Below are 17,500 nucleotides of genomic sequence, written 5' to 3' on the forward strand. Positions count from 1 at the left end.
CCCCTGGCACCCCATTTTTGCGACCCCTTTGAAGAGGGCATGACCCTTCATTTTAACAAACTTGAATCCCCTTCACCCAAGGATATCTTGAAGTAATCTATGTCATTAATAAGCTGTATACGTATTTACACATTGTAATATGTCTTTCCATGATGTACTAAGTTTATTAGGTTCATAGAAAAATATTTTCTCAAAATTACTGTCTCCTTGTCAATTAAGGTAGCCCATTACACAAAAATTTTAATTAATGGCTCATTAAAACACCCCTTATGAAGTATGATTTCACCGTCGATTGAGTATTACAAGCTCTCAATTATTTTATATGAATTTTTTTCTGATTTTTTTTTCGGAATGATAAAAAAGGGTGTTTTGTTTGCCAATAAGAGATTCTAGACTTCAAATTTCACCATGATTTGGTGCATGATATGCGGTACTGACTAAAACCCGGTCTCAATCCCAGTCTTCTGTCCCGGTCCTAGATTTTTTTATCCGACAGATAAAAACAGAAATTAACAGAATATTTGAGCCCCATTTCTCGTTAACTTGAGTATGACATCTCATATGCCTGCATTCCGATAGTTGATTGATCATATTATTTTCTTTTTTCGTAAAATAATATGTGAAAACTCCGGGACCGGTGGGACCGACAAATAAAAACAATGCTAAAAGCCGGTCCCGGTCTGGACATTTTTCCTCAATAGCTGCTTTAATCTACCTTTTCATAAAAAAAAAAAAAAAAATGTGATACGCAATGGCATCCCTTTGTATACATATAATTATATTTCTGATTTATTGTGCATGTGGTAGTGGTACCACAGTGGGGTTCAATTTTCTTTATATTTATGATGTTAGAATAGTACTACTTGACATTTTCTCCCAAATGAAGGCGTTACACTACCTTTTCATTAGAGGATAATTAGGATGCATGTAGAAGAGAAATAATATATATGTATTTATCCTAGTCTATTTGTTTATATTTACATTTGCAACTGTTTTCTCCTACATAACTCTATTACAAGCAATACGTATTTATTTCTGGATAAATCTACTACGGGGTCAACAGAGGTCACGGCTGTGCGTATGAACATTTGTTAAAAGTAGGTAACAGGTACTACTTTTACTAAGGCAATACACATCTAGCAATCGCTCTCATTTACTACAGAAATCTATCAATAGATGAAATCAACATCACAAAATGTATATTACGGTTTTATTTATATTCCAAGCAGTGGACTTTCATCCATAATTGATAAAATCATTTCTGTAAACAATATTTTACTATTGTATGTCTAAATTTTCGTTTGCTATGTACAACTTCACCCTGGTCATCGGTGATGCGGAATTGTACCTACTGCTAGACATTAGGCTTTTATTAGCAAAAATGTCATTCACAGGATGTATGGCCGATAAGTCATCAAAGTGTATTAACTAAGACCTACACACCACACTGCTTGGAACCGTGCCACAGCAGCCATAGGTGATTGATGTCGGTTTCCAAGTTTATGTCGGGACATCGAAGCGAGGCGTCGTTAAAAACCTATTACAGAAATTTATCGAGTCAAAAGAAGCGTTCAGTGAGTTCATGTTTGTCAACAATTACATACCCAAATCCAAACCGTCCCTTACCTTCGTGCAGTCCCACATTCTCTGTGATGTTCAGTTCTTTCCGGAGATTCATCTGAGAGCTGCGTCCTCTGTCCTGTCTATAAATGATTTGCCTACACCTGATGACTGCCCCCCCCCCCCCCCCTTCTTCGTGTTCCTCTATCTCAGTCTTCTGTTAACTCCGTAATATCCACAGAATATCTTCCAAAGTCGGTCTTCAACGTCTTTCACTTTTCAAAAGTGAAAGCGCATCACAACTGTAAGTGTAACATTGCGCACCCTGGTTTAATTATAATTTCCCCACCCCCTAAAATTAGACATATGGAAGAATTTCCTATTATATGCTCCCGAGTTAATGTATAAGTATATGTTGATATACTTGCTTTCTAGCTTCTTAATAATTAAGACAGTTCTTCATTTTATGGAACTTTGTTTTGTGTTGTCGTCATTTTGAACATCTATGACGCTTCGTTGTGGACGTCAACAATTTGAAATGTATGGAAACGTGTTGTTAACACAATTCAGCAATGTTACCGACCAAAAAATGTAAATATAAGTAATAAGGTATCATCTTAAAATATTTATCGGGATATAAATACGGGTTGGTACATGATCAAATTCTCCATAAAGCCCTTCGGGCTTTATGGAATTTGATCACGTGACCAACCCGTATTTATATCCCGATAAATATTTTAAAATGATACCTTATTTCTTAAGTAATTTACAGTTAGTTTATTTGTAATTCATTTATTTTATTTCTTCTATTCAGGTCAAAATCAGTTTTCAAAGATTCATGGTTTGTCTTCCAAACCCGATCTCTTTATATGTGGATACATTTTACATATATTTGTATATATAACCAATGAATAATATATCTATAAAAATATTTCTTCCTTTCTTATTTGATATTCAATTTTCTTTATTTCCCCCAGTTTTTGTTCTAGCTTTAGATACAATGCTTTGAAAAGGTTGCACCTAATATATTTATAGTATAAAGTTTACATCTGCTCACCGAAAATGTCTCAGTCTGTATCATACATGCCAACTTTCCCGATTTGTGCGGGATTTTCCCGATTTGAAGCAGTTGATAAGGGAAATCCCGATATCCCGATCGGGATTGCAAAAATACCCCGAAATCCCGATTTTCTAAAAATATCCCCCATTTTATGACAACAAACCCCCATTTCCAACAGGAATTTAAAATCTCACGTCATTTCTGAACTGGCCAATCAGAAATCAGAACAATAGTCAACCATTGCTGTTTACCTGTGTCGCATGGTTTTGGGGTGGTGTAATTTACCTGGTCTGCCTGTGTCGGGGTGCTTATTGGACAGTGCGAAGCATGTTTTGATAGTAATTAATCGGGAAGATGGATTTCAAATTGACATATATCCTTTACACAAACGTGAATGACAACGATGATAGTGTACGTCACCACCAAACAATCGGACATTACCGATTTTTGCCTCTTGCGGACAGCATCCAATATGCAATAAGGTACGTCAAATATATATTTTTTCCAACTATAATAATATAGGCTATCCGAATCTATCTCTCTATAGCGATGTATTATATAGTCTATATAGTGTAGTATTCAATAGACTTTGTGATGCGTATTTCGCACAAGTCTGTACTGAATTTTATATTAGCAAGTAGCCTTAATTTACTAGTAAAAACGTATATTTTGATTGGGTTTTTTTTCCTGGTAATTATTTCAGATGTCATGGTTGCAAAGGTTTTGTTCGCAAACTTCATAGCAGGGCAGATCACTCCTTTTCTGGTAGCAATGCAGATTGTTCCACCAGACTCTGCAAGCCCATGTTTACAGACAAGCAAGATCGCCTTTTGTAGTCGTACCTAAATGCATGTGCTTTAATTCAAATTTTGATATATAGATCAGCCAATGTTTATATGGTGTAAAAGGATGCAACTTTAAGTATTATTTGATAATATGTATGTGACTTGTTGTTGGAGAGGATTTTTTGCTGAATAGATGATTTTAATAAAATATCTATGTATATCTTTCAAAGTGTTTTTTTTAATAGTTTTGTTAAATTTAATGGTCAAACACACTTGATGTTGTGTTAATATATGACACATGTACAATGATTAGATTGATATTTTATTTGAAAAGACAAATATCTATTTTCATGGTAAAATGTCGTGAATTTTGAGCTTTGAAAAAAGGTCGTCGCGCGCAAAATCCCCCATGGGTATTTTTGAAAGTTGGAATGTATGCTGTAATTACTTATACAGAAGATGATGATTCCCTCTGACTTTAGATAAACTTCAAATAATCTATATATAGTATGTTTTACTTTAATATTATGTGATAACTGTATCTATTGTGAATATAAGTAAATCTACAAACATATTAATTATGCTGCACAAAAACTGTTTATTTCCTATTTTCCAATTATCTTATATTTTCAAAATGCATAAATTTGACATAAACTGATCGACATGCATATAATGAAATCTACATTTATAATTATGCAAAACATACATGTACATTCATTTAAGAAATAAATTTTAGTTTTGAAAATACAAATACTCTTAGCGCTTCATGAAAAGTATGCCTGCGTGAAGCATTTCAGTTCATACCCTCATATATTTTTACCAACCATTCAAAAGTTATGACTAAATTAAGTCAAAGATTTCAAAAGTAGGTGAAGAATGGCATGCAAAGAAAGGTCTTATCACAAGGAATACACATGTGAAATCCCGATCAACATTCATTCAAAAGTTATGGCGAAGGTTCAAGTTTTTGTTGACAAACAGAGGACGAGTCAAAAACTAGATAAGCGCACGGAATCTCCGAATACGGGGGCACAAAAATGAAATTGAACATTTGCTTTTCAAACAATAATTATTCATGTTTCAAAAATCATAAAATTTAAGGACAATATTTTTTCTTTTTCATTTCACTATATAATGAACATAATTTTCTAAAGTACTTCATACATCGTGCATTCTGGTCTCTCATATTTTGCACGTGCACGTTACTTTGTATTATTCTAATTTATAGAAGCTTTTCTTCACTGATTAAAACAACTAATATGACGTCATAATTTAACAACTTTAGGCGATTCCCACAATATCCTCGCAAATGAGAGAGAGAATGAGAGAGAGAGAGAGGAGTCAGCCGTATGTACAGCGACGGGGTTCGGAATACACCAACTTTTGAAAATTTTATCAACCGTGTGGCCAGGTGTTTGACCTGAATGATATGAATTAATTTTTTTAAAACTATATGAAACAGTAAATTACAAACAAATACACCAGGATAAGTACATATATTTTATTTCTCTTCTACATCCTTATCTTTTTATGAAAATGTAATGTAGTGCGTTAATTTGGGAAAAAATGTCACGTAGCTGAGTTCAATTTTGACATAAAAAGGAAAACTGGAATAAAACACACACACAATAAATCAGAAACATGTGTATGTACATGTTATGCATTGAGTATCACATCCTTATCTTTTTTATGAAAAGGTAGATTAAAGCAGCTATTGAGGAAAAATGTCCAGACCGGGACCGGCTTTTAGCATTGTTTTTATTTGTCGGTCCCACCAGTCCCGGAGTTTTCACATATTATTTTACGAAAGAAGAAAATAATATGATCAATCAACTATCAGAATGCATGCAGGCATGGGATGTCATATCTAAATTCACGAGAAATGGGGCTCAAATATTCTGATATATTTTGTTTTTATCAAATAAAAAAATCTGGGACTCCAGGGACCGAAGACCGTGTTTTAGTCACGGCCAGGACCGAGACCGAAGACCGGGACCAAGTTTTAGTCAGTACCACGATATGCATACCAAAAAGACTCAGATATAAATGTTCTAATTTTTTAGAAAAAAATATTTATGAAAATTGAAAATGCTATTTATTCATTTTTTTTTTAAATCTAGGGATACAATCTTTAAAAAACATGTCAAATAGAAAAGTGATATATCAAAGAAAAATATTTAAACAAGAGGTCATCCGAGTACTGGTGAAAAAATATCACTATAATAGGCCTATACTCGGACTCTCAAGGGCTATGAAATCTAGAAAAAAAATTCCTGTTCTGAATATCTAAGCTAAATTCTAATGTTCGGCAAGAGTATATATATATATATATATATAAAACAAGATGTGTTCTTAAAACTTCAATGCCCTCAAAAAAGCATACACTGATGAAAGACTTTAAATAATATAATAGGTTTACTAAAATTAAAACATTAAAAGATATGACTAATTTGGACTATAATCCTAAAGTCATAACCCTTGGTTATGAAATTCATCATTTTCTGTACATCCTTTTCTGCTATTCCTAAGTATGCATTAGATTTTATACACTATCAGCAAACTTACAGATAAATACTGTATACTAAGTTTGGCCCCACCCTGGGGTCAGAACCCCTACCCCAGGGATCATCAAATTTACAATTTTGGTAAATGACTACCTGCTCTTTCTAAATTTAATATCCATTTAGTTTCAGTTTAGTATCAATAACACTAAAGAAGATGTTATTTAAGTGTTTTACATATAAACACTATATATACCAAGTTTGGCTCCGCCCTGGGGTCAGAACCCCTACCACAAGGATCATGAAATTTACAATTCTGGTAGAGGCTTTCCTGCTCTACATCACTATGTATTTCTTAGGTAACACTGTAATTACTTGGAAAATGTGCCCCTAACCGGGGACCCCCTGTATGTTTACAAATTTTTGTTTCATACCTTGTATATTTTATTATACCGGTAGAAGGCCAATCACTAAAGCTTACAAAAAGCATGAAATGATTACATAAATTGAAAGAAGGATGAGATAGACAGGGAATTCACACATTTCAGAGAAATTATTGCTACCAAAAAAAAATTATCATAAAAGTGGGGGGGGGGGGGGGGTAGTAATATCCATACTTCAGGTGCCTGTGGTCCCAAAGATGAAAAGAATTGGACTGATAGTTATATCAAGAAGTTAAAAATGTTCAATTGTTAATGCACGCCACACCACGACGCACGACAACCAATTGCAGGTGACCCAAAAAGAAACTGAAACGAAATGACCAAATTTCAGATAATATATATGATATATATCAAAACGAGAGAAAAAAGTATCGATCCCAATCAAAATTGATAGAAATTATTAAAATAATCATATTGTTGCTATAATTGTACGCATTTTTTATCAATAAATAAGTTTCCTTTATAAATTCATTTGTAAACCATTTTACATTATGGGAATGTAGTTTTCTGATTACAATGTTCTCTATGATCGAGTGACTACTTTTTTATAATTTCGATTGAGTTTGGTTCAAATTTGAAAAATCGTAATATTTCTGAATTTTGACCATTTCATTTCAATTTTTGTTTAAAATATATTTCTCTGATATATCTTTTATCTAACTGACATGATTTTTGAAGATTTTATCCGTAGATTTAAAAAATATTAACAAATAACATTTTCAATTTTCATGAATTAATTAATATTTAAATTTATTTTAAAAAATTGAACGTTTATCTGAGTCGATCGTTCAGGCAATGCCATGTTTTCTTAGATTCATATTATACATCAAATCACAGCGAAATTTGGGACTCTTTTTTTATTATTCTGGGATAAATCACAAAAAATTCATACATAATACTTGAGAGCTAGCTTGTACAAATCATAAATTTTATTCATAATTGGATTACATAACAAAGACAAAGAAGTTTCAGGTGTAGATCATGGGCAAAAACTATAATCATGCAATTAAACAATTTTAAACTTTTCACCCCAAAAATGATCACAGACAATGTGTGACTTCTGTAAATTATACCTAATTGTGTTATCCCTAGAAATTCACCATTATCCACGTGAGTAATGGTGTTTATATATGCTATACCCGGACTTCAGAGAGATCGAGAGTGAAAAGCAATGATATAGGTTTTACGGGACCCAAATTTTACTTTTGGAAGTAGAGGACTTTAAGAGATCAATAGTAAATTTGCTTATAATATATACCAGTAGTTATATAACAAGAAAGAAATCGGGACTGTGATTTCACTTCGAAGGATCAAGAACTTTGAGAGATCCAAGTTTGAGTCATTTAGAGTCACCTGTATATTACATATATACACATACTGTGAGTCTCTGTTGAATGAATACCTCTGGAGAACTTTGTAATAATTAAGATGTAATATCATTAGAAAACTTAACTTACACATCAAAAGGAATATCCTCACCCATCTTTCTGTCCGTTTGCTTAGGCTGCAATGGAAAAAAAAGATTAATTTACTACAATGTACATGTAGTTGGGGGGTATAATGTATCTTACCTTGGATGGGAAAATAACTTTATAACAGAATTATACCGGAAAATCAACTTTATCAATATTAAAAGTGTCCCCTAGCTCTCTAAGGCTGAAAGTTCAAATGATATGAAGGCCCCCTTCACGATACGATACATATTCAATTTGCAATACTTATGCCACGATTCAATACTTTCAATACGATACAAGAAGAAATCAATAATAACATTGAAAACAAGATGTGTTTGTGAAAGACAAATGCCCCCGATAATGGCCAATTCCGAAGATGGCTAAGGTCACAAGGGCAAATATCTTGGTACCAGTAGAAAGATCTTGTCAAAATAAATGCTCATGTACAATATTAAAGCTCTAATATTTACCATTTAGAAGTTATGACCAATGTAAAAAAAATTTATTAAAAGTAGGTCAAATGTCAAGGTCAAAAGGTTCAATACCAACGGAAAGGTCTTCTAACAAGGAATACTCGTGTGAAATATCAAAGCTCTATCACTAATACTGTTCAAAAGTTATTAGCAAAGTTAAAGTTTTCAAAAAGTAGGTCAACATATCACAGGGTCAACAATGTTGGTACCCACGAAAAGGTCTTGTCAAAAGGAATACTCATGTGATATATCAAAGCTCTATCACTTATTGTTCAAAAGTTATTAGCAAGGTTAAAGTTTTCAAAAAATAGGTCAAACTCCAAGGTCAAGGGGTCAAAAATGTTGGTACCCACGGAAAGGTCTGGTCACAAGGAATACTCATGTGAAATATCAAAGCTCTATCACTTATTGTTCAAAAGTTATTTGCAAGGTTAAAGTTTTCAAAAAGTAGGTCAAACTCCAAGGTCAAGGTCACGAGGTCAAAAATGTTGGTACCCATGGAAAGGTCTTGTCACAAGGAATAATCATGTGAAATATCAAAGCTCTATCTCTTATTGTTCAAAAGTTATTAGCAAGGGTAAAGTTTTCAAAAAGTAGGTCAAACTCCAAGGTCAAGGTCACGGGGTCAAAAATGTTGGTACCCACAGAAAGGTATTGTCACAAGGAATACTCATGTCAAATATCAAAGCTCTATCACTTACTGTTCAAAAGTTATTAGCAAAGTTAAAGTTTCAGACAGAATGACAGACAGGACAAAAACAATATGCCCCCCGATCTTCAATCTCGGGGGCATAAAAATTAATTACCAAGATTCAAATCATAATTTTAAAAGCAAAATGTTTCCAAACTGACAAACAGTAAGATGCCTGTTGGCTCTGTAGTTTAAACTTAATTATTATTTTCATCAACCTCTCAAGGCAAACAACAGTTTGAACATTATTCGACGCTATTTTGTCCCTCATGCAGGCAAGAATAAAAAGTACAGGCCTATAGCCTAATGTATTTTACTGAACCCGTTTACAAGTATCAAACCGAAAATCGAGGCAATGAATTGAACATAATATGAATCAAGCGTTTATATTGAACAGTATCGATGAATCATTTCAGCCCTATACCCCTTTCTGGTGTAACTTGCCTGAGCATAAGATGGATGAAATCAAGAATATCAAATTACCCAGTCAAACAACTTCTTGGAGACTAAATATCAACTGCTTTCTTTTAAGTCCATGCTATGTGTATATAACATGCATTAATTATATGTATTGAGTATCTCACCATGCAGTGTTCATCTCAATCAAAACCTTACAGAAAATAAAAACTGGCCTCAGAACTACTTACGAAGGTGATTGGAGGGGAAATCACATATTTTGGAGAAATTATTGGTTTTCATTGGGGTGGAGGGTGTGTGTATGTGTATATCAGATCTATACACGCTATATCCACACTTCAGGTACCTGTGCACTACTACAATACTCCTGGCACCATGCACATCAAAGACTGCATGGAAGCTAGTGGCAGTGATGTCATCAAGGAACCAGGATGTCCTGCATCTGCATGGAGTGGGGCACTGGACATGGAGGTGAGTAGGATATGTCCTGATATTATCTGTGCAACTGGCTATGGGGGGGATATCAATGACTAAACTTCAGCCACTGATGTCCAGGGGCTTTTAATATGATGTCTTCGAGAATGGAAAAAAGTTTTTTCATCCCCCACTTTAACAGAGATGGGATGCTCCTTATTGATTATGGAAACAACAGCATTATATTCAGCCCTGTTAAGTGCAGTACCATGTGTCATGATCTCTGTCCTTTTTTAAATTTAACTAAGATTCCTTTAATATATAGCCAAGATTCTTTTAAGGAGGTACTCTACCTCGTCATAATGGCTGACTTCCTTTAAAAACATGGATGAAAAAATCAATATCAGCAATATTTGACTTTTCATTTTCATTTAAAATACCTAGCCGAGGTTAGAATACTGACTCCTGAACTGTCTGTAGGTAGCAGGTTCGAGTCCAGCAAGGGTTATAAATTTTTTCAGATTACCTTCTACTAAAACTGTATTTTTTTGGCAAAATATCAAAGTGAATTTGAAAATTTTCAACTTCAAAATATTGTTGTACATATATCCTCCACTTTTTATCTACATCAAATTTCTCTGTTGTAGCATAATTACCTCCTTAAGCAACAACTTTATTATGATATGAATCAAATTATGTTATTCCTATAAACACTCCATAGCATATATATCACAATAAACTTGCTGTTTAATAATGACAATAACTCCTGAATTAAGTGCGGTGAATTTTGATACCACATACAGTCCAGAATATTGTATTGCAAAATGTACAAATATATATATGCAATTCAGATATAAACAAGAGATGTTTGTAAAACACATATGCCCCCCATGGTGCAAAATTGAAAAGGGTTATACACACACATCATTTAATTGATAGTAGTATCATCAATTCAAAATAATGAGCAGAAAATATCTTCCTACATGTATGTCAAGAGTGAATTGACCATGTGACCTAAAAATCAATAGGGGTCATCTACTCCTTATGCTGTATCAGTGTAACAAGTTTGGTGTCAAGCAAGCAAATAATTCTTAAAATATAGGAGACAATATATTACTATGTCCAGTTCAACTATTGACTTTTGACTTCAAAATCAATATGGGTCATCTTCTCCTGAAGATGTACCAGTGTACTAAGTTTGATGTTTGTCAAGCAAAAGGGTTATCAAGATATTGAATGGACAGTATATTATATGTCCAGTTTGACCCTTGACCTTTGACCATGTGACCTCAAAATCAATAGGAGTCATCTTCTCCTGAATATACACCAGTGTACCAAGTTTGATGTCTGTCAAGCAAAGGGTTCTCAAGATATTGAGTGGACAGTATATTCCAATGTCCAGGTTAACCCTTGACCTTTAAACATGTGACCTCAAAATCAATAGGGATCATCTCCTGAGGATGTACCAGAGTACCAAGTTTGATGTCTGTCAAGCAAAGGATTCTCAAGATATTGAACGGACAATATATTCCCATGTCTAGTTTGACCCTTGACCTTTGACCATGTGACATCAAAATTGATAGGAGTCATCTTCTCCTGAAGATATACCAGTGTACTAAGTTTGATGTCTGTCAAGCAAAGGGTTCTCAAGATATTGAACGGACAGTATATTCCCATGTCCAGTTTGACCCTTCACCTTTGACCATGTGACCTCAAAATCAATAGGGGTCATCTTCTCCTGAAGATGTACTGGTGTACTAAGCTTGATGTCTGTCAAGCAAAGGGTTCTCTAGACATCAAATGGTCAGTATATTCCTATGCCCAGTTTGACCCTTGACCTTTTACCATATGACCACAAAATCAATAGGGGTCATCTACTCCTTAGGATGTACCAGTGTGCCAAGTTTGATGTCTTTCAAGCAAAGGGTTCTCAAGATATTGAGCGGATATTACATTTCTATGTTCAGAGTAGATTGACCCTTAACCTTTTGACCTGAAAAACAATAGGAGTCCTCTTCTACTCATAACCAACCCACATATGAAATATCATTATCATCAAGTGAATGGTTCTCAAGATATTGAGCGGACAACATGTGGTCTACCGACCGACCGACAGGTGCAAACCAATATGCCCCTCTTCTTTGAAAGGGGGGGGGGGGGGCATAATAAAAATTCACCCGGAACTATACCGTAAACATTGTACTTGCACTGTTTGTGTGTGTGGTTTTTTGGGTTTTTTTTTTTTTTTTTGCCATCTGCAATTGCACTCAACTACAATAATGCCCATGGGGTAGGCAACCCATACACTTGTATGAAACCATTAATGATTGGCTATATGTATAATTCACAGTTGTAACCTAGCTAGCTCTTAGTTTTGGTAGCGTAAAGAAGTCAAACTGGGCACCAATTGTGGTTGACCCCGTAAAAGGAGACAATTAAAATTACTGGTTAAAAGTGTATTAGAGTAGAAATATTTCGGACAACAAAGTTTTTCACTCGGACAAGTAAAAGTTTGAGTTAACTTTTCGGGCAAGTAAGATAAAAGTCAACATCTATACCTGAAAGCAATTCTTTTTCTGTGTATAATATGTTAGCAGTACTAATACTGTGACACACGACAATTATAGTCTTTAATTTGTAAATCAAATTAAAACTTAACGAATTTGAGCTGCACATTTGTTGGCAATATTTGGCGCAATTGCGCAATAGCCTATATATATATATATATATATATATATATATATATATATATATATATGGTCCTAAAGTTGGGAATTAATCTTTCGGTTCTTGGTAATAATTGTCTTTCTTTATATATGGTCATATCGAAATTCAACAAACTTGTAGACTTGACATTTGTTGACTTGTAAGAAACAAATATGTAAATACTATGTAAATACTAAGTCTACGACCAGAAATACTGAAGGGATGACCATATATAACTCACGAAAAAATGATACATTTTTAAGAGAAATGTGAAGTAAGAAATTAAATATTTGTACAAATTTATGAAGAGTATACAACACTCAGGTATATATTTCTGAGAAACATGAAGCTAACAAATTAACAAGCTTACATGCTTGGATTTTTTTAACATGATTACCCTCCATAGGAAACCACTATAATCTCGCGAGATTCGTCGAGACTGGATATTAATGGACTGATGTCTCTTCTGAAGATGCGTCTGTCCATATATCCAGCCTCGCCAAATCTCGCTGAGATCAAAGAAGCCATGTGTGGAGATGAGAACACCATGATTTTTAAAAACTTAAAAGTAGGCCTATATCATTTATTTTCTTATATTTATATTCATTTACTAAATCACCATTTGTTTACATTGTTTGTATAAGTCAGGAAATATTTTGTTGCATAAAATGAACTCCTAAGATCCATCTATGTCAGTCTATTGTGACGTACGTCAAAACATAGACATGACGTCACACTTTACCCTGCCTTTCATCAACGTTGGACGGTGCATTGTATTTTGGAGCTAGGAGATCACGAGATTGGGATGATAATTAATCCACGTAAGTTCACAATCTTAATCCGAGGTGTGACTTAAATTTGTGAGATCTTTGTAACCAATGTATTTTTTCAAAACGTTAAACACTCTCTCAGTCATGTGCCTTAAATTAGTTCATAATCCGTTCATGGTCAATATGAACAGATTGTGGCAGTCGTGCCACGGGCACTGGAAGTTAATGTAAATATATAGTATGTGCATGTATAAAAAAAATTTATACATGCACATTCTTTACATTCCCGTATGAAATTTTTAGACGTACTACGCCTGGAAATCAAAGAAATCCAGGCGTACAAGAGACGTATTTTTGAAAATACGGTTAAACTTGAGACGTACACGTATTTTGAAAAAATACGTCTCCTTAACCCAAGGCGTATTTTTCAAACTCCAGGTGGATTTTGGAACTTTGTTCATTCTAAATAGGGAATTCAGAGACTTAGACTTTTCAAGAGGCGTATTTTTTTGTTAAAAGAACTTAGTCAATTTCATGAGACGTATTATTATAAATCCAGATGGATTTTCTAACTTTGTAACTTTTTTTGAAATTGAAGCTTAATTCTCTTTAAATTTCCTACAATTTCCCAAAGATATTAATAAATAATTGGCATAATTTTGTCATAAATTTGAGACACATTTATTCCAGTCATAGTATTAAATAATTGATCATTATAAACAAACTTCTTATATCAATCCACAATGAGAAAAAACTTTTTAAAACAAGATGTGTTAGTGAAACATAAATGCCCCCGATAATGGCCAATTCCGAAGATGGCCAAGGTCACAAGGACAAATATGAAAGCTCTAATATTTACCATTTAGAAGTTATGACCAATGTCAATTTTTTTTAAAGTAGGTCAAATGTCAAGGTCAAAATGTTTAGTACCCAATGAAAGGTCTTGTCACAAGGAATACTCATGTGAAATATCAAAGCTCTATCACTTACTGTTCAAAAGTTATTAGCAAGATTAAAATTTTCAAAAAGTAGATCAAACGTCAAGGTCACTGGGTCAAAAATATTGGTACCCACGGAAAGGACCTGTCACAAGGAATACTCATGTGAAATATCAAAGCTCTATCACTTACTGTTCAAAAATTATTAGCAAAGTTAACATTTTCAAAAAGTAGATCAAACTCCAAGGTCAAGGTCACTGGGTCAAAAATATTGGTACCCACGGAAAGGACTTGTCACAAGGAATACCCATGTGATATATCAAAGCTCTATCACTTACTGTTCAAAAGTTATTAGCAAGGTTAATATTTTCAAAAGTAGGTCAAACTCCCAAGGTCAAGGTCACAGGGTCAAAAATGTTGGTACCCACGGAAAGGTCTTGTCACAAGGAATACTCATGTGAAATATCAAAGCTCTATCACTTACTGTTCAAAAGTTATTAGCAAGGTTAAAGTTTCAGATAGAATGACAGAAGGGACAAAAACAATATGCCCCCCCCCCCCCCCCCCCCCCCCCGACAGAGAGAGTGAGATTACAGGAAATCACATCATGCAAAATGTATGAGGATTAACATGCTTGTTAACATGCAGTTAAGATGCAAAAACTGGGGCCATAAGATCATAAGTACCAGGTATAGGGTGGAGGTCAGAAGATGGCAGATTGAATTAAGGCAACGTTATGATTTGTGTCACAATGCAGAGTGAATTTACATGTGAAATTGCATCATAAATTGTATGTTTCCGGGAGTGGAAGGAATTATTGCTTCTTTTATCTTTTAGTACATTTTTCTAAACAAGATACCACGATTTACCTTAAATTTGAAAATTTTAAGGGGGAAGGGTGCGCGCCGGCTGCGCCCCCCTTAAATCCGCCACTACCAATCGAAAGTTGTCTCAGATGACGTCATGGCGATAACTCGATTAACTCCTGTCATTTCATTCAACGCTCAGGTGAAAGTTTGATGGCGCCGTGTAAATCACGCCAAGTGATTTTCGTCAAAAAATTGTCATGGAAATTAATCCACAATTGAACGACCGACATTTTGGTGTATTAAACTCAAGTTTTAGGAAAATCAACGTACTAACTGACCTGTCTAGCTTTCACTTCAATCGCTTTAAACCATTGAAATCTAATAATATACAGATACCAAGAATAAATAGAGTTTTCCTTATGATTTTAAAGGTAATCAGGTAAACTTTAAGTAATAACTCACCCTGTGGGGGGTCGAAAACTGTAAATATGTAATGTCCAAAGGCGTGGCCTCTCGGTTATACTACTTCCGGTGTAACCGTGGTGGCGGTCGCTGGTGCTCATATTAGCCTGGTACCCGAGGCCTTCCGATGTTCAAAGAACGAAGGCCAGGCATCGGATGTCGAATGGATTCTTCCACTGATCAAAATCCAATATGGCGGACTCAATGGTAAGTAATGGGAATGTACGTAAATGAGCGTATCATGGCTTAATTAGCTGTGTCACTTTCGATTTTATGTCATTAATTGCCAGAGACAGACCTTAGGAAATGTATAATACTTGGTTTTCCATGTGACACGCTTGTTTGATATAGTCTTATCCCTTTGTTTTCAAGTAAGTAGGTGATGATCAACTCGCATATTTTTCACGTGTGTTAAATTAAATCTAACCGTGTCACTTCGTTTTTTCTACTATTGATGGGTTGCTGGCGAAGATATATACTGAGTTTTATAGATGACACGCACCAGTTTTCTTATTTTAAACCGACAATTTCAGATCGAATTTCCTCGACTAATTTTGACAGGTTATTCTTGTTAAGCAGTATAAATATTATTGCAACTGCTAGCTGTTTATGAGCTGTAATGTCTATATCTTACATAGTTCATTCAGATTAAATGTTTTCCCACACTTAGGAATGTGCTCTATCAGCGAAAGCTATATATTTAGTATTAAGTCAGTAATTGATGTTGACAGCCTCAGCCACGCGGTTTGTGAAATTGCTTAGTTATGTAGTTTAGAATTAAAGAGTTGAATTGGACAGACGGGTTCCTCTTATGAGTGTCTAGAGCACGACAATTACGGACAGTACATGAGCCACCCTTGCATTTTGTAAATAATTGATATTAAGAAAGATAACATTTTATTCTAGAAAGATACAAGTTAAATCTACATGCACTAATTATGTAAACACAATGTGGAAATAAGTTTTGGCCTCAAGATCGATTGCCTGTATAGTTGTATATTGTTTAACGTCCCTCTCGAGAATATTTCAATGTATATATGTCAGTTACAGTCATTGTTTGATTCTCTATTGTTTAAAATTCATTCATATTCAAGGGCCACCATCAATTGCCTGTATTTAGACCTATACTTGATACTTTGGCCTTTTGAGCAGTGAGGATCAGACTGTTCCTAATTAATTGTGCCACAATATTTCAGTTAACAATCTTATTCAATGATCACTCTATCTTAACTCTTTTCTCATAATATGCAATCAGGTGCAGAGGACCTATTCTGACCCAGATAATCACTGGGTTACAAAGACATTTCTCTCAGCTAGATTTAAAGGTATTTCACAAACAGAAATGCTAGATTTATCTAAATTTCAGGATATTAGACTTTCTTCATGAACAAGGAATATATTCAATTCAAATGCTTTATTGACGACTAGCAAACATGAGGCATACATTACATATACACTAAGCTGTATGTATATTATATATATACACACACACATATATATATATATATATCACACATCAACTGTACAAGAATAATACAATATTTACCCTCCAAGGCTACTAGTTCTTAATATATGCCAACATGGTGTACTGGTGCACACTTTCGTATCTGTACGATGGAGGAACAGGTTCGATTCCTGTTGTTGGCTTTCCTTTGAAAGAACTAGTAGAGATCTTCCATTGTTTAAGAATACTTCAATATATCATAGCATTTAATGTCAATGACACACACTTGCACAGAAAACATGTTTACTAGTCTAATGAAATAGCTAAATTTCATTTAAAATAATTATTTGCATAGAAAAGGTTTCTAATAAAAGAAGGTTGTGATCAAGCATTTCTTGTGCAACACATTCCCATCTGAAAGTTAGCAAAATTCCTCATAAGTTTTATCCCCAAGTAACTGAAACATGTCTGTGTTGCATGTATCCATTTCAAAGATTCTTCAATTTCCACATGAAACAATGCCAAATCTCCTTTTTCAGGTCTTTTATGTCATATATTTCTCTGGCCATACAG

The 17,500-nt window shown here is 34.2% G+C and overlaps 1 protein-coding gene and 1 long non-coding RNA gene across 11 annotated transcripts in view; both read right to left on the reverse strand.

Moving 5' to 3' along the window:
- LOC125675165 (uncharacterized) overlaps nucleotides 1–15,599 on the reverse strand; it is a 79,814-nt gene extending 64,215 nt beyond the window's left edge. For 3 of the 8 annotated variants that reach the window (XM_056158156.1, XM_056158155.1, XM_056158159.1), the window contains exons 1-3: nucleotides 15,484–15,599; nucleotides 15,360–15,399; nucleotides 7,807–7,853 (exon numbers count right to left, since the gene is read on the reverse strand). In XM_056158156.1, coding sequence (XP_056014131.1) covers nucleotides 7,807–7,853; nucleotides 15,360–15,399; nucleotides 15,484–15,584 — 188 coding nt within the window. In that variant the 5' untranslated portion in view covers nucleotides 15,585–15,599. Of the gene's footprint in view, nucleotides 1–1,443; nucleotides 1,863–7,806; nucleotides 7,854–15,359; nucleotides 15,400–15,483 lie in introns of those variants that run through there. The other 5 variants (XM_056158161.1, XM_056158157.1, XM_056158163.1 and 2 more) reach the window with 4 other exon arrangements.
- Nucleotides 15,600–16,882: 1,283 nt separating this feature from the next.
- LOC125681949 (uncharacterized) overlaps nucleotides 16,883–17,500 on the reverse strand; it is a 3,110-nt gene continuing 2,492 nt past the window's right edge. For all 3 annotated transcript variants that reach the window (XR_007372369.2, XR_007372371.2, XR_007372370.2), the window contains exon 5: nucleotides 16,883–17,500. This exon is cut by the window's right edge and continues 104 nt beyond it. This is a non-coding gene — a long non-coding RNA (uncharacterized LOC125681949).

This window comes from Ostrea edulis, chromosome 3, assembly GCF_947568905.1.
Source record: "Ostrea edulis chromosome 3, xbOstEdul1.1, whole genome shotgun sequence".
Lineage (NCBI taxonomy): Eukaryota > Metazoa > Mollusca > Bivalvia > Ostreida > Ostreidae > Ostrea > Ostrea edulis.